Raw genomic sequence first — 24,057 nt, 5'->3', positions numbered from 1 at the left:
TACGAAATGGGGGGCGGAGTACGACAAATTCCGTGGGCACAGAAACCACGCAAAATTTATGGTTTCAATTAAAAGTTTCACCATTTCCGTTCATTTGCGGCACAAACAAGCAGCCAGCGGCAAGTGGCAAGTGGCAGGCTGCCTTGCTGGAAGGTCAGCAGGGAAAGCCGGAGGGGAACGCAATACGGTAATGAGCCTGGACAAAAGCGAGGCCCAAAAAACTTGTTACTTTTGCAGCTCAGCGCTTAGGAAATGGACAAAGTTTCGACCATCCGGGCGGCAATAAAAATGTGAATTATGAGAAATTTCTAGCTGAAATTTACTTCCTCCCAGTCGTAGAAAAAAATATCCCCAAATTTGGACATCAATTGGGTAGTTTTTTGTAACTAAAGAGCTCTAGACCTTGGCTTGCCAAATATTATTTTCTATGTTTGCCTTTTACCTAACCTTTATTCATTTTACTTCCTCTAAAAATAAACCATTAAATCGAAATGTATTTATACTATCCGGGGAGAATATTAATATGAAGATCTAAAAAATAAATGAAAATAGATTTCCTGAAATTTTTGAATTTGTAAATATTTTTAAGATTCTGGCCCAGTAGGTACGGAGACTTTTTAAATTTCTTTACACCTTAAAATATACCACAAAATCAAAACCTATGCATATAATCAGTGGCGAATATTAATATGAATACCACTCCTCAATATTAAGATAGATTTCTTGAGAACTTAGAATTTTAACTATAACAAAACCCTTTTTATTATTTTCTTGGCTCATTTCTAAATTGGATGTTCGTTCGCCTGTGTACCGAGTAATTATTTACAACTTTAAGGATCCAATCGATATAGCTGGTTACTCGAGTATACACCCCCGGACTTCGGCACTCCGTGCTGCCGAAACTAACGATTCCAAGTTGCACGTACCGCAGTTGACCATCAATAGAAGCTTGGTGGACCAATGGACCTCCAGAGTCGCCCATACAGGTATCCCCGATGGGATGTCCTGCACAGATCTGGGTCTCGGTTGTCCTTACCCAAAACGCGTTATAGCAATCGGATGCATCCAGTTCGTTCAGTTCCAAAGTCTGTAACACCCTTGCTGTTTTCTCGTACTCCGTTTTACCCCAACCTGCTGCTTTGTAGGCACTGACGATGGGAACTTTTGTTGGATCCGTAAGAATGCAGACGGGTCTGATGAAGGCTATTCAAAATACTTTATAGAAAACCTTTCCAACAATGGAGTGCATAACTTACCGTTAAACTGCACTTCTGGGCCCACCCTCAGTATCCCTATATCATGGATATGGTCTGCTTGCTTATAATGCTTATTTCGAAAGGCCTTGGTCACTGCAAAATCCCAGGATGTACTGGACCTGATCTGGGAAAAATATTCTCCAAGACGCACGGCACTAGAAAGAAAGGAGCTTATCATATAAAAGATTATCTCTTGGTTTCAATAACAGAACTTACAGAATATCGCCATTAACAATGCAGTGAGCTGCAGTCAAAACAAATTCTGAAAAATATAGTTTTAAGTTATAGATTACTTATCAATCTGTGGTATCTAACCTTTGTGGATAAGAGCTCCGCCGCATACGAACTCAGTTACACTTTGATTGTTAGTTTTGTAAATGTATGCCATCCAAGGATTCTCTCCGTGCTCTGCATTCTGACCATGCATTATTTTAGGCGTAATGCCCGAAAGACCGCAATTGGGTTCCAGGAACTGTGCCAAAGCCCCTGGCCAAAGAAAAACGATCCCGAAAATAGCGAGGAAAACAGCCATATCTTCCTTCCCTGAGAACTCCGAACGTACTGATAGCATAAGAGCTTACATTCATCGGTTATAATCTCTTATTCAGCTGCTTATCAGCATTAATTTATATTATATTTCGAAGTAAGCATTAACAATCTCTTTTCCGGGAACGCCTTGCTTCTATTTCTGTAAATTAAATTGATACTCTGATATTTTAAACCTTTTCAGCTTCATCTGCATGAAAATGCTGGAAAATGCGCGAATGTGTAAGCACTGTTTGTCATATCGTCACTAATTGAAGTGCAAATATTGATGAGTGCCTAGCAAGTGCAAACGCGCTCCGCTAATTTGCACAATTCTCTCGTTCCGCCGCATAATGCGCCGCAAAGTATGCCACCCCAAGTCAATGCCACGCCCCCAGCCCCCAACCAGCCCACAGCCCCCATTCCACCAGCCACGCCCACTGGCATTTCCAGTGTCGAATGCAGCTGCAGAAATGCAGAGCAGCCAGGAAATTTGCGATGGGCGACGACTGACAGACACACTAAATGCTGGCACAGGCAGACTCAGCAGAATTTCAAATTTATTCAAATCAACCCGTTCGAGAGGCGGAGGGGGGGGGGGGGGGGTAAGGGGCGTGGCAATGAGCAACGGCAGTCGAATGAATGATTCAATTAGGCATCAAATATTTACAGCAGACGTTTAAATATTGCGACAGACATCAAGTCGGTCTGATATGGCCGGAAAATCTCTCGAGCTGAGCCGAGATTTCCTCGAGAACTTTTCTAATTGGCCGCTAAGTGCGTTCGGTGGCCCTTGAGCTCTGTCTTTCACTTTTGCAGGACTTGAGGAGAGTCGAAAAGTGGGGCACATCGGGCGGAAGACAGCTGCATTTTGACGAGGGCACCCAGAGTTCAATATGCACACTGCATAAATAAGCAAATAACTTTGCCATTGTTTCCCCAAACCCCTTTTACCATTTCCATTTTCCAGCCCAAAGGCAGTTGAGGTCCCAGTTTCTGTCTCGATTCGATTCTCTGGGCTCCAATAGTTTTCTTTTAGATTTATGAGTTTCTCCAATACAAAATAGTTGTATGAATTCCCATTTCCCCCTGTGTGTGAGTACGCTTGTTCAATTCAAATAGTTTGATTACAAAAGTTTTCCCATCGAACATTGGCATTCGGGCAGGTGGAAATGCTGTTTTTTTGCCTGGCGAGTACCTTTTTTATGCACTGCGGAATATTATTAATTTAATAGGAGACTAGAGGATCTCCATTTCTCCTGCCCTGCAACATTTATGTAATTTAATTGGATTTGATTTGCAAACATTTTGCCAGCAGGCAGCCAGTCAACGTGGCCACGCCAAGTTGTCGTTCAAGAACTTGAGCACTCCAAATATTTTCATAATTTTTATCACGATTGTAATTCTCGCCGAAAAGTTTTTGCATTCTCGTTGGCAAAGTTGTGCTGGGCCAACTTTCATCGTGCCCGAGAAAAGTTTTGGCTGCTGACAATGAGCTCACAGCAGATTTCTGAGTTAATTTCCAGCATCATTTTGGCTTGAGCTGCCGCTGCTGCGCTTTGTATTGTGTGCAACTTTGTCGGCAATAACAATAACAATTGCCAGTACACGCTGCACGCACTGTTAATAAGCCAAATTATAGAGCCGCAGAATGGGCTGAAAGCTGAATGCTGAATGCCCCACGTTGGGCGCCAACTAATTGGTGCTTAATGCGGATACTTACCAGCAAAGTTGGCTTTAAGCCGCCGCGCCTTATCAATGTCGGCCCAAATGGATCTCGCTGACAGACAGGCGAACAATGCCATTAATCAAGCGCCCTCAAGGTGTTCTGGCTTTCTGCTGCTGTTTTTTCACCACCCCGAACTTCGAATTCCCCAACTCACATGTCACATGCACGAAGGATGGGGACGGGCACGTTTCGATTCCGCCCACTTTGGGAAAATAGGAAAGAAGCAAAAAAGAAGGTGCCCCGCCCCTTTTCGCCCCCCAAGTGCTGACAGCGATAAATTCTAATGCCGGGTCAGCACTGCCAGCGACTGCCACGCCCCCGATTCCAGGGCGTATGTGAGTGTGGGCGTAGCAGTTGACCAAAGCATGAAAAATGCTTTCGCTTCCTTTGGTCTTTCCTGCTCCTTGTTTTGCTGCGGGAAATGAATGAAGAAAGGAAGTTAACTGGCATTTGGTTTTTGTTTGCCAAGGAAATATTTTTAGCACGTGTTTGGTCAATTTCTGTCCCTACAAAAACCCACCCACCATTTGAGCCACCCACTTACAAGCCAGGCACATTTGTCACTTTAAATGCAATTTGACTTGTGCCCAATGCGCATAAGTTTTCCCAGGCTTTTTCCCTCGGCCGTCTCCATGCCCACTTTTGGTCGGTAGCATTTTCCTAAGGCATTCTCCTGGCAATTTGTCGTGTCTTGTTTGGGCCAGGACATGGACGACTTGGACGGAGTTGGAGTGGCGGACAGGGATAGGATAGGTAGCATGCACTTGGGAGCGCTTAGGGGAGAGCTCAGCAGAATCAATTTTAAAGTGCTTCCCGGGAAGCCAGCGCAGATATTTATTGTCTGCCCAGGAATTGCAACGATTGTCGGTGGGTCTCCATCGAACACTTTTCAATCTGCATACGAAATCAGTGGCCATGCCAATTATTCCCATAGACGAACATGGGTTGTACAGCCTTATGTGAAGTTGCTTCTATCATTTCCATACCCTTTCTATAAAGATTCATTTGGGTTTGCTTTGATTAAATAGCTATATAGTTAACCATAATATAGCACTTTGAAGTAAACTAACTTTGATTGAAGATCTCTTGCAGCTTAAAGTTTTAAGCATTAAGCTTTCATAATTTTACTAAATTTGAAACATACTTTTTTTATCATAAGGACAACGAATCGGGCCTTAGAAAAGCAAAGTAAAAGTAAGGTCCTTAAATCGGGAAAACAATGTAAAAGTAAGGTCTTTAATCGGGAAATCAAAGTAAAGGTAAGGTCCATTGCCTTCAATTCATTAATTTCATTGCTGTATTAAGTTTAAAGCCTGCATTTAGTTTATCAAGAGGAGAAAAGAACATACCTCACGACTTTGTTTAATTTCTTTAAATTTTCTGTACATTTAAATAAGTCTTTCCTTTAAATGATATCTTGATGTTTGTGCCCATAGCTACCGCAAGTCATTTGCCACAACCTCATAGCCAATTACCACCTGATGAGCAATGAACTCGACTGTTAAGCTGTCGATTGTGGCAAAGCTGAAATCTCGAAACATTTAAATATGCACTGAACTGGGGTCAAATTACCCCGTCCAATGTGCAACGCTTATGGGTTCATTAGGCTATGATGTTGTAGCTGTTGCTTGGGTGTTCAATGAGCCGGAAATGTCTTCATTATGATTGCATATGGCCCAGGCGGTGAGCGGAAACGGAAGCGCCAAACTTCATTTGTTGTCTGCCTGGTGGCTGTTGGCTGATGTTGCCGTTGCTGTTTACCAGAAGTGCGTACGAGCGTGGTAATTCGCTGGGCGCACAATCTCAGCCAGGCAGCCATGGGGGCGTATGAGTGATGGCGGCAGTCATGCAAACTGACAGTTTATTTACCCAACGCCATCATTACCGGGGCCATTGCCAGTCAATGTTTGCCGTGGGAGTCAGGGAGTCACGGAGTCATGTGTGCCGGCTGAAATTATCGCACGATATGAAAAATTGACTGTGATTTATGCAATTATGTTAACAAAATATTTACTTGCCCACAATTGATGGACCCTCCAGCAGGATATCCATTAGAAAGACATTAGCTGGCAGCCCTTCTTCTGATCCATACAAGTTTTATGAGCTGCACGCAACCCAAAAAACCGGACTTATCCTGGCTCAGTTGCCCGGTTTTGTGGTCAGCAGCAGCTAGTTGGCCATAATGAACTCCCCTCGGCGGATCAACTTCGACAGGAAGGGGGGGGGGGGCGAAAAAACTTTGTTGTGTTTATGAGTTCGAGCCCCCCCAGTTTCAGTTTCAGTTTTCCTGGCAATCCCCTGGCCTCGGGCATCGATGGCACTTCACATCGACTTGTCAGGAACAGCCGATGGCAAGTTTTTTGATGTGTCAGCTGGCGGGGAAATGGTCAGGGCGGCTGGGACGTAGGTACAATCTAATAAACGAGCTGGCGAAAAAGAATAGCAAACTTTCACTGACCTCTGTGGGCTGGTGTGTGAACTCTGATGAAAAATCTACCCGTACCATTGAGGGACCTTCTCCCCACTCACACACGCAAATTGAAATGAATAATAGAACGTCGTGAGCCAAGAAAAACAACCCAAATGAGACCCATTGTTGGTAGTTGGTTGGCTGCCTTTGTTGTGCCCAGTGTCCCTGGGGTGTGCGTGGTGCAGGCCAAACAAACAAAGTGAGAAAAAGTTGACACATTCACTTACCAGATTAAAATGGAGCCAAGGCCACACGGAGAAAAAAGCAGAGTAATTAGGATGGGGAAAATATTCGAAGTGCAGATAAATATCAATTAAAACACTATTTGTTGTATTACAATTTTGTAATGTTTGTCGAAAATCTCAGTATTATTTCGAAATCACTGTAAAATGTGTCAAAAAGTATGCTGTGAATATAAGAACATTGTCTTTCGATCTAAAACATATGTGATGCATATTTTAAGACACTTTTATAAGTGATTACGACCTTACCCTAATGATTTCTGGGATTTCTTATAAACATCAATTTAAAACGTGTCTAAAAGTGTACTGCAAATATAAGAACATTGTCTTTCGATCTTAAAACATATTTGATGCATACTTTTAGAAACCTCTATAAGTGATTACGATCTTGCCCTTAATGATTTTTGCAATTTCTTATCCTAAAACATATTTGTTGCATACTTTAATACACCTGTGATCACGGTTTACCCTTGTGATTTCTGCGATTTCTTATAAACACGATTCATATAATTTGGTTATCAGAGAGTAAGAATGATATTTAATTTTTCTCCCTGTAAAACACCTACAAAATTGATGGGTAATCGAAAAGCTCAAATGCACACCTGCGTCAAAGTTGGCTTTTATCAAATGAGTAGGCCCGAAAGATGGATAGAGACCGATGCCTTTGATTTATGGCCGCAAAGTAGTTTTACACTCCAAAGTACGCTACATCAATGTCAGTTAATTGCCATTTATTAAGCCATCAATTGTCACTGGAATCCGGCAGCGGAATCTTCGCCCCAGTGGCCCACAACTTTGGGCCATTTAGACAAGGCCAAGACGACGGACTGACAGGCCAAGTTCAGCAGAGTCGGCTGGCGAATTGCTCAGCGAACTGTATTAATCGGGGTCATATGCGCAATTATAAAGAATAACAGCGGAGCAGAGAATCTGGCTTAAATCCCAATACAAGAGCCCTCAAAGGCAGCCAAGTTTTTCATGAATTCCCCAACAGAAACGGCGGAAAGAGCCGGGCCAAGAGTCCCGCATTCGTCATGGCTGGCTGCTGCGTCTCTGGAAAATCAGTCGAATGGAAAGCAGACTTTTCCGACTGCCAGGCATTCGTATCTCACCCAACCCCACTGGTCTTTAAAAAACTGCGGCCACTTCATTTAAATCGCGTGAGCTGATGCGTTTGATGATTTGTTTTCGAGATTTGTTAACAAATTGATGGCCAGAAGCGGCCAAAGACGAGGGGAGTCATAATTTGTGCACCCCACTGAATTTATCATCCACTTCAAAGGCGCTGACTGGGAGTTGGAAAACATATCTAATTGCAAATTAGATCCCGGCCAGAGGTCACGTGTCGTGGTCGTCGGTGTTTGCACATGGTTTGGTGTTTGTCGAGCCAATCGAAGATGAGCAGGACTAATCCCGTAATTACAAATCCACGGCTCAACGCTCGAATGACTTTTCCAGCTCTGCCCTCCGTTAATATTTTCTTTTTTCCGCCCTGAACTTGAGCAAAAATCGATGGTCCGTCCTTGTGGACCCCTCATAATTTTCATAACGTTGCCATTTCCCCCGGATCGATTCCATGCCATTCGATTCGATTCGTCTGCGAACTCTTACATGGAATTTCCTGCCGATAAGAAAAATGCGCACAAGGGGCATTGAAATTTATGCCCTGAATTTATGCCCCTTCGCATTATGTTGCCTCGGTCCGATTTTCCGATTTTCCGCTTTCCTCGGAGCCTTCTCTGCTGCCCAGGTTTAATAATTTGCCGTTGAAATGCAGCAAGTTGCGCAATTTTCTCGACTTCAATCCGCTCCTGCGGATACCGAGATAACGAGTTGTGGAGTTTTCCCAGCGGGGGAAAAAGGACCAATGGAAATTGGAGGGGTGGGTTGAAGTTAAATGCTGATTCAACCTTATCGCTGCTAATGCAAATGCAGTCAGCCAAGTCAGTAAAGTCGCCCAAGTCAGTCCCTGAGCCAAGTTAATTTATGCAAATTACTCATTTTGCGATTAAATACTTATTCCATTGACAAACAGTGACGGGCAGCGTTCACCACAAGGGTAATTTGCGAAATGTAGTCAAACCGCACACACATCAGCTGCACTCCGTTGATGATGAGTTGAGATGAGATGATTCTTGGGCTTAGGACCCTTCGCCTTTGGCCTTTGGTCTTTGGCATCCCGGAAATGCGACTAAGACGAGTGGAAACCGCATCAAAAGCAACAAAACAAACCCAACCGAACCCACAGCAAAGTGAGCCAGACTCTGTCCACCACTGATATCCTGAGTATCCACATAAATCCGGTTTAATTAATTTAACCTGTCAAGCCGTTTGATTGCATTTGAATGGCCATGATGGCTTAAATCGAATGAAGTTGAAGTGTTACATGGCGAGAGCAGTCAGTGCGAAATGCCCCGAAAGACGTCTTCTTCTCTGTCTGCTGCACTCGTGACGGGGAAAATTGATTTTACTTCGCTCTCGCCGGCATTTCATTTCCCTCGCGTGCAGTTCGCCGATTGTTTTGGAATTGATATTGAAAGCTGTCAATTTGCATTTGACATCGTTTTCCATTTTTGCCGAAAACTGCAATTTTCCCCCAACATTTTTGCCTTTTACTTTTTCACAGCCATCGTTTTTGGCCCCGGCGCTTCCCTCGAACATTTATACTTTTTGCTGGCACTTTTTGTTGTGATTTTTCAGTTGATTTGCCTGCCATTTGCATAGGAGTGGGTGTTTTTTTGGGGGCTGGGAAATCGCTGCTTGACTTTGATGTGTTTGACATTGTTTTCGTTTTTCGCTTTTTCCGGCGAACACGTTCCGTTCGTGCCATTCAATGGGATGTTTTCATTGGGATCGGGACTGCCAGCTCCCACTTCCATTTCCACTTCCGCTACCACGTTCGAAATCGGTATTTGGTATTTTTGGGGAGCAACAATGCCGCATTCGCTTGTTAATGTCAGCCAGGATGACTTTGTCGTGTCACGGCCCCTATTTAAACGGGCCAAGTCCACCCAGCCACACCTCAAACCAATCAACCCAAAATCCACAGTCCACAAAACCATTCCCATTTAAGCATTTTAGCCGTCGACTCGCCAGCTTGTCACTATTAATTATATCAGCGCAGACTATCAAATTATTATTATCGCATTATCCGTTGGCAAATTACGCGTGTGTCGAACTATAATAGATAGCGTTTGGCATTTGAGAAGCAGGCTTTAAAGCTGCACTTTAAAAATATACACATTTTACCGCGCTGAAGAGCTACAAACTGGCTCATAAATATTTAGGAAGCTGCGGGCCAAAAAAAAGATGAATGGATGGCGCCGAGGAATAAATTGTTAACACGCATGTGCCGCGAAAATAATGCGAATGATGAAAATTAACTGAAAACTTTATTAAATATGCAGCAGCGGGCGTTCACTGGGGGGTGGCCAGGAAATGCCAGGGAAAATGGTGAGGGTAGGGAAAACCGGGGACTGCCGAAGGAGAAGTAATGAACGTTGAATGTTTAAACAAAGCGAAGGTCCTTGGGAAGGGGTGGCTGTGTGGGGGGAGGGGAGGCGTTCAAATCTAGGCTACAACTTTACTTAATGCAATAACCGTGTTATGGGCCCGCCGCAAGAAGAAGAGCAGGACGAGCAGGACGAAAAGGATCGGGCAGGGGCACATGTAAATGGGAACACGGCAGCAACAATTCCCCGGGAAGTCAAGACAACGACACGCACACAGACACACACACACCATTGTGTGAGCCAACAAACACAATCAAATGCATTGGCCTAAGGACACGGCCATGTTGCCAACAATGGTGGTTCGTCGAGGGGAGGGGAGGGGAAGCGGAAGGGGAACAGCGGCACAGCGGGCTACTTTCCTGTCATTCACTCATTCACTCCTGAATTTCTCGCCACGGACTTCTCCTTGGGTCTGAATTCCTGAGCTCCCGATTCCGAGAAATAGCTGGCTGACGGAGTTTCCCCACTGCCCGTAATCATTCAAAGAAAGCATTCCTCTAGTTGCTGGGGAAATCATGTCGCAATCGTGTTATGAAACCAAATACTTCTGCATAAAGGAAACTGATTCGCAATTTAAGAAAAATCCTCTGATTGTTGAAAATTATCACTGAAATTGAATTTGACTAGTCCTGGATTTAAATATATTTTAAATTGAATAGTCATCAGGTGTGCTAAAGAAAGTTACAATGATTTAAAGTCACTTGTTTGTAGATTTTTCAGGTGATTGTGAGTAAATAAATCACTTATAAAAGTGCCTGAAAGTATGCAACAAAATATACAAATATTTTTAGTGCATACTTTTCGACACCTTTATAATTAAATTAATCTAAAAAGTGTCTAGAATTATGAAACAACATTTAAAAATTAATATTATCGTTGCACATTTTAATTTTATAATTAATTTAGACGTAACAAGTGTCTAAAATTATGCAAGTTTTAAAAATTCATATTTGTGATGCCTACTTTTAGACACCTTTATCATTGATTTTTGATATTTATTGTTGATTGGTAGTACTAAAAGATTTCTTTCTAAAATTGATAAATTCTTATGAGAAATGTTATGTTGTATTATTTGATTTTTTTGAATTCTCAGTGTGGTTTTTCCGCCTCCAGAGTCTTCTGCTCTTCCCCGGTTTCCCCTTTCCCCACCACAAATCGCTTTCTGGCTTGTTTATTTTCATTTCGCTGCATTCACCCCCCATTTGGCACCCGGTTCCCAGCTCCAGTTCCATTTCGATTCACGCTCAACTGGCAGCATGATATATGTGCTTGGCATGCGTCGCCTGTTGTTATATTTCTGGGCCGAGTCTGACTTATGATATGGCCATAGCTATAGCCATGGCCTACGCTCCTCCTATGCGTGGAAATGAATTATTGTCGCTCTGTGCAATTTTCAATTTCATAAGCAGGCGGCGTTGCTCGTTGGCTGTTGGCTGTTGGCTGCTGGATGTTTGGATGTTGCGTAAACGATCTGAACTCTGGGGGCATACCAATTAGGTCGACTGTTTGTTGGGATCGATTTGGCCGGGGATAATTGGCAAAAATGGTGGCCGTGGGGCCTTTGGCTTATCGGCCGTGCGTAAGTGGATTGTTTTCGACCTCGAGCAAAGGTGTGTGCGGGCAAATATTTAAATTTGGGAAAATAATGTATTATATCATTATGCTCTGGCAGGCGCAATCAGCGGGGGGCGTTGATCCTAGTCCTGGTTTCGCAGGTCCTGGTCCTGTTTTCTCTGATTCGGGCGGGTTCTCCTGGCTTCCTGCCAGCCTGCCAATTTAATTCGTTTGCATAAATTTTCGTTGTTTTTGTTACTGTTTGTGCTGTGGGTCACAGAACCGAGCCCTGTGGCTTTTTTATGCCCTCCAAGCTCTTCCTTGCGCTCGACTTTCCCTCGGTGTGGTTTCCATTTTTTATGTTATTTCCTTGTTTTGCTATGCAAAATTCGATTTTAATGTGCTGGCAAATGCTTTAAATATTTTCTACTGCCAAAAGAGGGGGGGTGGATAAGCTCTGTATGCTGTCTGGCTAAGCGAAATTCGCTGGCAGCCATGGGAAACGACAATCGCTGGAAGTTTGCTCAACTGTCTTGGAGGGTAATTGACAATTAGGCTAAAAGTTGCAGCCATCTTTAAGTTGATCAATAATTCATTAGGCCATTGTCTATCGCACGGGCCCCTTGACCGCCCCCGCCCATGACCACTGACCCCCCGCTGACCGCTGACCCCACAACAATCGCTGTGGCTCCACTGGTCCTCCTTGGAGGGTCATAAATCATCATTTATATTATTAACAAGGGATCAAAACAGACAAGCCAAACTTCACACACACAGGCTAACACACTCACACGTGAACACTTTCATATGCATATGCATGAGTGTGTGTGTGCAATGGCGCCTGTGTTGGTGTGTGTGCGTGTTAACCGGAAACCAGAGCAACCGCAAATGACAAGGGAATATGTCCGTCTAAACTGCTTCCCTTCGCTGCGAAAACATCAAAGTCCGAGGGTGGGGAGGTCGAAAGGAGCACTGGGGCCAGTGTGGGGTTAAGGAGTGGAGGGACCAACGCCGAAGTGAAGCATATTTATGGGCGCAACATCAGAGAATTCCGAACTATGAGCCAGTACAGTCACAGCCAAAATACTGATGTTAGGTCGAGGCTCCTCAGCTGCCCGCTGAGATAGGTATTTAATTACGTTCTTCAAAGGAAATTATAAAATTTGGGACTGATAAGAGTGGCTTCTGGGAAACATGCTCAGTGATAAAAGCCTTCAAAACAGGAAAATACTGAAACAAATTGGTTGGCAAGAGAGTTTTTTAAAATATTGTAAACAAATTTTATAACATAAAGTGTTAAGTGTACTTGAAAGATATATCCATAAATGATTTACTATATTCTCAATTTGTAATTATTTAAATTGACTTTACTTGAGCTTTTCATCAAAAATAAATAAATATTTTGTATTTTAGTTTTATATATCTAAGTTTTGAATAATAGGTTCAAATCATAGATTTAGTAAACATTAAAAATAAATCATTAATAAGAAAGGTTTATTCCGTTAATACCATTTCTAAAGAATACCTTTTACCCCGCTTTCATTACATTTATATCTCAAAAAGTCAATTTCTTAGCACTCTACTTACTATAAAACCACTGTACCGAACTGTAAAACTATGATTCAGCAGCTATCTCGGTTCCGGGTTAAACCCTTGGTAGGAATCGCAGTCCGAGTCGCTTAACACTCGCCGGGTGTTTGTTTTTGTGATGGACTGCCTGCCTTTACTGCCCTCCGGCCAGGATTCGAGGTGAGGCTGGCGGGCAGCTTTGCATGTTTTATACTTCTGACCTTAATACCTGCGGACCAACTCACGAGCATGAGCATAAAGCATATAGCAGGGAGTACGGAGTATGGAGTTTGGAGTATGGAACAAGGAGTTCCGGACACGGACACCGACAGGAGTTGAGCGTGTGAAGCTGTTTTTGTCTTTGGGGCTGCTGGCGCTAAGCTCAAAAGCAAACACAGGTGTTCACGGGTGGAAAAGTGTTTCCAGGAGCAGGAAAATGTGCTGCATTTATACGGTAGTTGGTCAGTCAATGTGGCAACTTCTTCGATTCATTTACAGATGTCATTAATAAAATGTAAGCCTTTTTAAATAAACTTGAATGTAGAATTCTACTTTTAAGCTCACCTATGATATTATTTTGAGTATAAGCCTTTCATATTTATTTAAATAACTTTGTTGAATGTCTGCTAGGATCTTAAAATCGATTAAAGAGCGCCCTCATGGAGAAAGTGGCCTCGAGCCCCCAACAAACATGGCCGGCAAAGAGCAGCTCGCATTGAAAGCGCCCCGCAAACACGATGAATTATGGATATTCTAATTTGGATCTTATCGCACTCATTAACACCTTAAGGCCCACAAGCAGCTCTTTAGAATTTTCCCGCTGAGACGGATGCCTTTCACACATGGTTTGGTTGGCCATAAGTTGATAAAGGTTATCTCATGGGAAGTGGAGCAAAGGGGTACATTTTAAACGGAGCTCAGTGTGTCAAGGGTGTGGATTGCAAAGTGGGTGGGAAAAAGGAGCCATCGGCAATGGATTGGATGGACCACCATGGCCCATATGGCCAATCGACAATTGTCAATTGGCAATTACCAATTGCCGTTCATCAGTTTTCGGCTTAAATTGAAAGCCTTACAATTGCAGCTCAGGCATGTAATGAAATAATGAAACAAAGTGCAACACGGAAAGCTCCACAAAGGATATGAACAGTGGGTGGGAGGATGCGGTGGGGAAGGGGGAGGGGCAGGCAAAGGACACTTGTGCAGCTTCAGCAAAATTTTTAATTAAAATCTTTGTGCTTTCACTGTGCGTGCTTAATTAATTGTGCTTTAGCTGGCAGCGGCAGAAAGGATTCCCACTCTCAAACACGGAAAGGCATATTACCGCCTTTAGACAGTTCTGGACAGAAATGGTTAATTTCCATTCGGACCTGCAGTTAATGAAGGCCTTTGAAGGACTCTCGTTGCGCTGTTTTCATTAATATATATCTTTAAAGGCAGCCAATTAAGTGATCTTTTTAATAAGTAATTAAATGGAAATATCATCGAAGCAACCTTAAGTCTTAGGGAAGTTTGACCTTAGTTTATGAAAAGGGAAATCGAATTTATTAAGTTTAGATTATTCCTTTTCTATTCAAAAATTATTTTAAGTATGTGTGAGAAATTTAATAATCAGAAATAAATATTTTTTAAGTAATAGGTTGAATTTGAATACAAAAATCGTCAAGGCGCAGAAAATTCTGAACTCAAAACGGCAAGTTTATCCACCGCATCCCCTTTTCTCTTTTATTTTTATTTCCATCCTCCCACACACACACACATGCTCAGGGGCGAAGTGCTTTCAGCACAAAACAAGTGTAAATCAAATAAAACCTAATAAAATATATAAAGGGGCGAACGCAGGTTGCCACACGCCCATACACACGCCCACCTCCCCACAGTTTTCCAACCACCCACCTACGCACACACACTTACAATGGCCCAGATGGGCATGGCAAACAAAAAAAAAAAAAGGGAAAACGAAACCTAAATGGCAAACGAATTGAAGTCAGCAATTTTATGTTTTATTGCAATTCTTGCCTTTCACCCCACACCACCCACAACCCACATTCTATTTTACGGTTACCTAGCTGCCCCTGACTCCTTTCCCCACTTTCTCCATTCGCCACGGCTTGTCATATGGGGGAGCACTCGGGGATCCGTGGATTCCGATTCATATACAGCCATGTTCCATCTGCATCAAAAGGAAAAACTCTGCCCGAAGCAGGCGAAATCGCTTAAACCGAAGATTTTTTGCCACTGCCGCTGGTGAAGGGGGTTGAATCGGGCAGGAGCGGTCCATAAAGGGGGGCTGGAGTTGTCCTGGCGATGCGTCTGCTGGCTGCAGGCCCTTCCACACACCCCCGCATCACTGCCCTTCGACCTGCGCATATGTCATAAATGGGGTCTGGGTCCTCTGGCCCCCTGGCAAGGGCAGGGTTGCAAAAGCGAAATGGAAGTGGTTAAGGATACTGCTCTACGAAGGGGTATCACCCACCTACCCTAACCACAGGACGAACCTTCTTTGAACCTGGGATTAAGTAAATCCATAGAGGGTATATTATTAACATTAAAAATAAACTCTTAATATGTATTATTTTCTGATCTATCAATCGTATCAATTTATTGACCATAAATTTTCCCATAATACGAACTATATTACACAGGTTATTGAAATAAAAAAAAAGGGAATGTTCCTTAATTAAACCAAAATACAATCCAAACTCTTAGATGTATGAATTGGTTAGTAATGTTATAGGAATCTTTGAATATGAGTAGTTCTAGAACAATAAGGTGGTGATACACAGAGAAAATTCTGACGTTCTTATCTGAGTTAAAAATGTTCTTAGAAACAGAACATTTTGAAGTTGAAAATGTTTTTATTTTGGTCGAATCAAGTTGAATTAGCGGTATTTATGTACTTTGTATATCTCAACAAATAAACTATTAGTACAGTCCTTAGTGTATACGTAAAAGTTGTTAAATATACTTAATTTAACTTTTCTCTTCTCATCATTTCGTTCTTATATTAAGAACATTGATACTAAAATGTACTTACACGGCCTTTAAGAACGAATGTTCTCATTTCAAGAAAAATGTTCTCGGATATTTCTGTGTAGGAAATCAGTATTTTAGATGTGGAAGCATGATTTTTTAAAGGAATCCTTGACTAAGATAAAGAGCATGTAATAAAATATCATAGATATCCTAGAATACCTAAGCTCGTAATGTTAGAAACTCCCAAATAATAGTGTATTCAAACTTCAGTTATACGAAAGATCCAAACAGTGTTCCTTGTTTATTCTTTTATCGGTCTTTCTGCGGCAAGTGCGCTGCAATTGTGAGGCAGTTATAGATACGGATATCTCTCTAAGCACACGTACGTGTGTGGCTGTGTGCGTGAGCGGTTGAAAGTGTGCGGTTGTGTGTGTGGTGCGTGTTTTTGGGGAGGTATTCGTGCGTGTTTTTGTTTGGGCCCCCATCCACTGAGCTTAGGTTTTTCTATTGAAATTATTTCCATCGATGTATTTCATGTGCCCAAAATGGGCAGGAGGGGGTTAAATTGTTTTGAGGCACGCATAAATTATGGAAAATTGTTGAACATGCATAATTTATGGCAGGCAATATCAGAGTAATTCAATAAATGGCCTAGGCCAAATTATTTATGTTCCAAGCTCGATCCCGATCGAGAAACCTCAAAAAAGCCCATCTTTGTGGTTTAACCAAAAAACAGAATGGGAAAAAACATAAATTTCGGGCTTTATCCGGCATTTACAATAATCTAATTCAATTGGAAAGTCAATAATTTATTTCTGACCAGAGTGTCGAGAGTGGAATTAAATCGAAATTTCAATTGAGCTAACTTTTGGGGATAACTCATCGATTTGTTTGTTTTGGCTGTGCTCCATTGTGGTTTTACTATCCCTATAGCCAGTACCATCTCCGCCTATATCTACCACCCCCAACATTTTCCTTTTTCCATATCGGATCCCGGAGGCTGCTCACGCCCGGGCCATAAAACTTTTATATCAACTTATGTACACTTACAACGGCCATTATAACGCATTAAACATAAACGCTGTTTCATGGACCTCTCCGCCCTCCTTCCCTTTAGCTTTCCTATCTAATTGCCAATGCCGGCAACTCTCACACACTTTGGACTTGGGACTTTGTACTATGGACTCTGGCCTTCGGAAAAGCTAAGGGGCGGTAATAAATCATTGGCGATGACTGCTGCAGCAACCTCATTGAACATTAAAATAATTGCAGAGCGCAACTTGGCCAATGATTGCGCCCTCCGTGTTCATTAATGATAATTAAAAAAGTTTGTCCATCAGCCGGCTGGCTGAAGGTAGTTCATTAGAGATAGAGCCTGGAAATCGGTTTCAGCTGGGATTACCAACACTTCCTTCCGTATCCTTGGAACAGCTTGTTGCAGGCCCTTCGGCGCTTTTGGGCCAAATGCAATTGCATCTCCACTTCGATTGCAGAAGTCATATTTCAGTGCCCGAAAGTAGGCAACATCCAATTGAGGCCTGACTGCTCGGCTCACTCCTGTCGCTCTGCCAAATGTAAACAAACATTTTCCGGAGGGGGAAGGCGGAAAGGGGTTTTCCTGGAAACCCAAAATGCACGTGCAGATTACCAGAGCGGCGAACTGCCTGCGCAGACTCACCAAAAATCGAAGTGAGAGCGGTAGTGTTGAGTTTTTCCCGCAAGCCAAGTTCGCAATGAAAAGCCTTTGTTCACTTTCCCAGCCAGTCAGTTCGTTCGCGTTTTCCGTCGTTGTAACTTGGGGAAGTCCCGTGCTTTTTCCGTTGCCAAAACGGGATTATTCCCAAAAGTCGTAAGAAGTGAGTGAAGTTGCCGCGACTTTGATGGCAGAGTAAAAGTTTACGACCAGCCTAAAAACTTTGGACTCGCAAGTGATCTGTGAAAAAGCTAAAGTACAAAGAACTAAACTTAAAAAGTGTTGAATGAAACATATCTCTCGGCTTTGTTAACTGGATGGCTTTGACATTGGCGCCACATTTGCATCCTGGCAGGTGTAAATATTCATTTCTGTAGCTGGCAAAGTTGCTGCCTGCTTTTAGCATAATTAAGCGCATCGCCACGCCCCCTCCGGCCGCCCCCATTACTCACAAAGAACTACGGAAGGACAAAAAACTTGGCCAGAGCCTTGAAACTTTGAAGAGCAGCCGCCAGTCAAAGCAGCTTTAAGGTCCTGTTTTGTGTTTTGCCCTCCTCACAGGATCCGACGAGCAGGCGAACTGCATGGTAAGTGGCGAGCACCTTCCTCCTCCGTTTTGGCCAAGTTAGCAGCTTGTTTATAGTTGGTTAATTGAAGCCCAGGGTAAAGTCCGAGAAACTTAAATTGAATACTGCACTTGCCAGACTTAATTATGCAGTGCACGGGCCTTGGGAATTTATCTTCAAAAAAAGAAAAGAGCCATAAAAGAACAAGAAGCTCCAATTCAATGCGGATTATTGGGCCATGCTTCAGAAGTCAATTCCTTACACTGCCACTACAGCTTTTCCAGACAAATCTCCTAACTACAATAGTAATCTCTCTATCACAATTTCCCTGTTCCTTGTCTCGCTTCAAAATCGAAAAGAAACTTGAATGGCTTAAGTGATTTAGCAACTCGATCGCATTCGTTTGCGCATTTCGATGTTAATGCAGTGGAAAAAAATATTGACACTATTAAAAGTGATAAATTTGATAAGCTTATTAGAAGAGTAATCTGCATTTCATCCTATATAAATTGGTTTGGTTCCTTATTGTTTACTTTAAATTATAGCATAATTTCTTATTTGTTTTATATAAAAAGGGTTTTATGATCTTGTATATATCTATACTATTATTGTTTTTGAAACAAGAGAATATCTGTTTCGATTATACAGCTACATATTCTTAAACAAACATTTTTGTTTGAAAGTTCACTCTATTAATCTTTAATTTACGCAGCTTGGTACTTAACTGAGATATTTTAAGGGAGTAAAAACATAGATTTTTTCGTTTTTCTTAGAAAGTTTATTGTATCAAAGTCCACTATTTTTCCCGCAGTGATATACCCTAGCACGATTTTTTCTTTTTCCAATTCGGTCCGGAAACGTTGCCTACTTTCGGGCACTGTGAAAAACTTTTTAAGTGCCAAAGCAAAAGGCGCCGAATTAAATTAAAAATGGGGAATGGCACGAAAAGGAATATCGGCTCGTGTGCAAATAAGAGCGAAGGGAGCCCGGCTTCAAATTCAATTTGAGGAGTATAGTCTCCGCTTTCCCTTTCCAATTTCCCCTCCCACAACTTAGCCCCCAAGAAAACCCCTGCCCCAACAATAGTTAAGCGGAAATGTAAGTCCCCGGGGGCAAAGGCATCACGGAGCCTTGGAAGTGTGTCAAAGTACGTAAAGCTGGCGAGGGAATCAATCGAATCGAAGCGAATCGAATGGCAAGGAAGCGGCGTTGAAGGCGAGGCGAAAAACCAAACAGCCACGAGCCATAAAAATGGGCCAAAATGAGTGGGTGAGACGTCAAAAGAAATTGAAATGGAACTCGAGCAAAAACTACTTTGTTTGCGATTAGCACTTGGCTTGGATTATGGGCGAGAAGGTCTGAGGAGGCTCAGAAGGGCAGAATGGCAGGCGTTTGCCAAGAGGAAATGAAATGTGTGTCAATATATTGATTGAATAATGGTCTACATATTGACAAACAACTCAAAAGGCACTCGACAGAGCCAGACTAGAGACGCAGCCCAGTCAGTCAGCCGGAAGAGAGTCACAGTGACAGCCTCGGGGGGAACAGGAAACGGAAGTTACGCACACACGCACACACACTCAGACCCAGCCCTGTGCGAAAGCTGTCGAATCGGCAAATGCAAAGTGAGACATCAAAAGCATTTCGAGTGCCTCGTCATCAATGTAAAGCAGCTGCTGGCATCCCAGAAATATTCGGACGGAGCCGGAGATATAGAACTCGATCCCCAAGACGAAGATGCTCCCCAGACGAGAAAGGGAAAGGGAAGGGTAAGGGGCGTTGGGTAACACGTGTTCCTTTAATTAGATAAAGTTTGTTTGCATTACAAACATACTGGCAGCAATTTGCCTCTGTGCTCAGTTGTCGATGGCAACGCCAAGTTCTTTTCTCGCTTTTTTCTCAGCAACTCCCCCACTTCTTGGGGGGGGGGGGGGGGGGGCCTGGAAAATTCCCCCGGCGCGAAAAAGTTCTGGAGCATGATTGACAGACGCACGTCTAGTCAAATAAAAATGGCACATGGAAATAGAAATAAAAAATAAAATATGCCAGCAACTTGGTCGCTCTGTGAATATTTATGTAAATAATTCCATTGAATGGTGCAGTGCTCATTTGGGCGACGTTTTCCGCAGAGTTTTCGCAGAGTTTCCGCTGCGTAAATATTTGAATGTTTGGCTGCTTATTTATTTCCTTTGTGGCCATTTTCGCTTTGAGCCAAAGGAACTTAAAAATTTCTTCAAAATTCCTTTAGATTTCCCGATATAACTTTAGGCATTCATTATGTGGCCTCATTAGCCCGCAAAGAGGGCGAAAATTACTCAATGGCACTTTGTGCTGCTGCAAATCCCACATAATTTGCGAGGTAATATGAACTGCATATTTAACGAGCCCAAAGAAACACTTGCGAAATCCCCACAAAAGGCCTTTTGCGAATTCAAGGCTTTCTTCCGCCCCTTTCTTCTGGGCTCTCTCTTTATCCATCGCTTTGTTTGTTGTTCGGTTGGGGGATTTTTGTTAATTAAAAGCTCACAAAAGTAGGTAACATGCATATTACACACACTCACTCACTTTCAATTGTTGCACATACGTATTAATTCGGCCAGAATGCCTTGATGTGTGTGTGGGGCTTCCTCTTCCTTCGACACAACAATGAAATGGCGACCATTGAGAATGATAACAATGAAGGCCAGCACTGCACATAAACTTGCCAAACAAACAACAAGGAAAGTGCGCAACAACAACAGCCACAGCCACAATGAAACACACTAACACAAATCTTTATTTAAGCATAACACAAAACACAAAAAAGTAGGAAAAAAGAGCCGCAGAAAGAAACCAATTCAATGGTGGAAGCCCACAAACACAGTGAAGCCCTGAAAAGAAGAATGGTGGAAGAGTGATAGAAGAAGGGCCGGAAGAGAGGGCCAACGGGGCGGCGAGTGAAAAAATTAGAACAGTCAAGCGCCTCGGGATATGCAACACATAAAACTTGCCAGCCAAGCTGGAAAAGCGACTTCAAGAGCCTTCAACTTGCCCCACTCTCGCGATTAAATGGGTGTTGCACTGGGAGAAATGTCACACAATTGGTCGATCATTGTAGAATTCTTTTAATTTATGGTAGCAACACTTACAAAATTTTAAATATTCCATCTTTCTGCTACTCCAACCTGAACTGATAATTACCCCATGTATAAGTACTACACCTAAAAAAAACCTTTTCTTAAAAATTTATATTAAATATTTGAAGAATTTTAGTCAGACTTAAGTTCTAGAAATTTAATCGGAAGCCTAAAAGAATGCAATATATAATCTTCAAGAAATCACATTAACGTAAGTGTGTACGACATAAATTATTTTTTAGAATATGTATAAGAATATGTTTAAGGATATGTGTATCCATAAGGCTTCCGACTTGAAAATATTTTTGCCCACTTTAACTCAGACTTACAGAGTTTTCATAAATCTTTAGAAACTTGAAAAAAATGTAAAAGGTGTCTAAAAGTATGCAATATAATATGAATGTTTAATTTGCAGAGGTCAGCAAGTCATATAAGTGTCTAAAAATGTTTTCTCTGGAAAATGTAAGGTCGTCTTGAGCTTTGTATTATCCGATTAAAATTGCGAATGAAATAATTATCCCAGATTTAAAGCGGTTTCACAAAAATCAATTGATATTGCGCAATTTAATAAGCTATCTTAAAGAATGTCATATAAAATTTTGTTCTTAAATTAAATATGAAGTGAACAGAAAATATTCTACTGCATTTTGAGGTTTAAATTAAATGCGGAATAGTATTTTCAAGATGTATCTTTAAAACGTTCACTTCTTTCTCCAAGTGCTCTTGCTGTTGTGTCAGTGCCATTGCAGCAGTCAACTGGATGGCCAGCCATTTCCGTTTCGATGTCTCCCGTTTAGTCGGATGGCAGTTAAGCCATTCCCTTCCACTCGATGCCAGTTTAAACTTGGCTCGGCACGGCCTACACACGCACACGAGTTCACGTACTCGATTTTCCCCCCTGTGTGGCAAAGTTTTCCCCAACTCCTTTGGGGCAAAAGCAAAGGGAAAATGAAAAGAAGCAGAAGAGGAAAATCGAGAGAGGACGAGGCTGCCAAAAACTTTGCATCGCAAACTTTTCTGCATATATTTTCCACAAAACGGATGCTTGTTTTTCATGTCTGCTGGCTTATTTCGTTTTGGGGTTTTCCATTTTTAGGTTTTTTCCCTCCCCTCTCAACCCAAACCAAACCAAACCCCCCGCCGGCGGGCATATTCACTTAGAAAACCTCTTTCCATCCTGCCCTACCGATTTCAAATGCTTTAATCGCAATTTATCAAATTGGAAGAGGCCGAGCTGGGCTGAAAAGTTTCTGCCTTCGAAATTGGGGCATTGTAAGCGTTTAATTTGTCAGCCATTTGCTTAGTTAAAAGTTTTTCATTTTCCATTTGCATTTGCAGTTGCTACATGCCTGGCTTTTTTTTGGGAATATTTCAGGGTTTTATTTCTCGATCAGCAATAAAACTGAAAGTCCGCACATGAGATATTGCATTGATTTATACATATTTTTTGGGAAAGAGTCTGGTCAGTAAGGTTGACAAGAAATATGCTTTTGAACCATTTCGAAGGATAAGTAAAAGCGAACAAATATTCCGGTTATGGAACAATTTTAAAGTGCCTTTGGTAAAATTGCAAAAATAACTCGGAATTTTAGTTTTCCTAACACAGCATTGAGCTTTAGTGCACTGAAAGCTGGGTAAAGTAGTTTTGATTTCATTCATTTCATTTATTTAATTTATTTAAAATCAAATACAAAATATTAAAAGAATTTAAATATTCAATTTGATAACAAAGTGAGATTGCCCAATATTCAGGCATGCAGTTACATTAGGTTTTGTGGTTTAAAAACTAGGCAAAGTTAAATTATCTAAATGGAAATAAATCATACAGGCAAAAGACCGATGAGTTTAGCTTATAATTAAAAAACAATTGTTGGCCTTTGTTGTACTATTCGTATTATTACAAATTGACCGTTGGTAATTAAATTTGTTTTATTACTTTTTTAGGATATCCCAGCATGTGACCACCTGATGTGGATCAAAGCGGAGCGATGAGGCGTCGGACGTTTTCCACCACCGCAGCATGTCCTTGTCGGAACGGAACACACCCAGCCATGGGCAGGGAGCGGGGGCAGGAGGTGGGTCAGGCGGATCGGGCGGTACCCACCGCCAGCGACCGCCGGACGTGGAGGAGGCTCTGTCCTCCATGCTGTGGACCCCCTACGAGCGCACGCCCCTGCCCAGCTCCTCGGAGGAGGAGGCCGAGGAGGAGGACGACGACGAGCGGCTCAACCGGCAGCTGCGCAAGTCGCACAGCAGCTACGAGGCCTCGGCCTTGAACCACCCCCACCACGCCCACGGCCACGCCCTCCCCCTTTTCGCCCACCACCACCAGCCAACCCTGGACAGCGGATCTCCCCTGCTCCTGCCCCCCGTGCCTTCGTTTCCCCCATTTAGTTTAAGCGCCTTTGATGCGGCCATCGCTGGCTTCGATCACCTGGCCAAGGTGGGCTTCTCCTCGAGCGGAGTGGGCAGGCGGAACCGCTACTCCTTCCCCGCCTACCAGGGCAGCCCCTCCCGCACCCTGACCCAGTGGTGCTCCTCGGCCGCCACTTCGATCAAGGAGCCACCCTCCTACGAGTCTCTGTACACCGTCTCCAGCTCGAAGGTTGGAGCTACTCCTCCTCCCGCCTCCTCTCTGATTCTAAAGTCAAGTGGGGAAGCGGTTGGGGGTTCCGAACCATGTGATAGATCGCAACGATCGCCAACAAAAGCAGCAGCAGAGGGTCAGGATAGGGATGAGAACAGATCCAAGACTGCTCCACTAACGGCTAATGTTCCCGCTGGATTGGGTCTAAGGCGCTCCTTCACGGATGACTACATTTCGCAGGTGAGTTCTATAATCTTCTAAT

At 42.8% G+C, this 24,057-nt stretch overlaps 2 protein-coding genes across 2 annotated transcripts in view; one reads left to right on the top strand and one right to left on the bottom strand.

Annotated features, from left to right (window-relative positions):
• Nucleotides 1-557: 557 nt before the first annotated feature.
• Nucleotides 558-1,801, bottom strand: LOC119550625 (chymotrypsinogen B). The gene is made up of 4 exons (XM_037859455.1): nucleotides 1,572-1,801; nucleotides 1,473-1,518; nucleotides 1,257-1,411; nucleotides 558-1,203 (listed from the first exon to the last, which is right to left on the bottom strand). Exons 1-4 carry the CDS (start codon nucleotides 1,786-1,788, stop codon nucleotides 764-766), a joined length of 858 nt encoding a protein of 285 aa, XP_037715383.1. The 5' UTR covers nucleotides 1,789-1,801; the 3' UTR covers nucleotides 558-763.
• Nucleotides 1,802-17,607: 15,806 nt separating this feature from the next.
• The window catches only part of LOC119549006, a 37,312-nt gene continuing 30,862 nt past the window's right edge, over nucleotides 17,608-24,057 (top strand). Inside the window, exons 1-2 of the mRNA XM_037856639.1 lie at nucleotides 17,608-18,113; nucleotides 23,153-24,035. Coding sequence (XP_037712567.1) covers nucleotides 23,229-24,035 — 807 coding nt within the window. The 5' untranslated portion in view covers nucleotides 17,608-18,113; nucleotides 23,153-23,228. The remainder of the gene's footprint in view (nucleotides 18,114-23,152; nucleotides 24,036-24,057) is intronic.

Source organism: Drosophila subpulchrella, chromosome 2R, assembly GCF_014743375.2.
Source record: "Drosophila subpulchrella strain 33 F10 #4 breed RU33 chromosome 2R, RU_Dsub_v1.1 Primary Assembly, whole genome shotgun sequence".
NCBI classification, from domain to species: Eukaryota; Metazoa; Arthropoda; class Insecta; order Diptera; family Drosophilidae; genus Drosophila; species Drosophila subpulchrella.
The sequence above is the reverse complement of the archived record's forward strand: the minus strand, read 5'-3'. Positions and strand labels throughout refer to the sequence as shown.

What these genes read in the sequence shown, in the direction of transcription:
- LOC119550625 (XM_037859455.1), bottom strand. Translation starts at nt 1,788, where the DNA reads ATGGCTGTTTTCCTCGCTATTTTCGGGATCGTTTTTCTTTGGCCAGGG. An exon ending in CGGAGCTCTTATCCACAAAG is followed by an intron (nt 1,519 to 1,571) that starts GTTAGATACCAC and finishes TATATTTTTCAG; the next exon opens with AATTTGTTTTGACTGCAGCT. An exon ending in CCCAGAAGTGCAGTTTAACG is followed by an intron (nt 1,204 to 1,256) that starts GTAAGTTATGCA and finishes TATTTTGAATAG; the next exon opens with CCTTCATCAGACCCGTCTGC.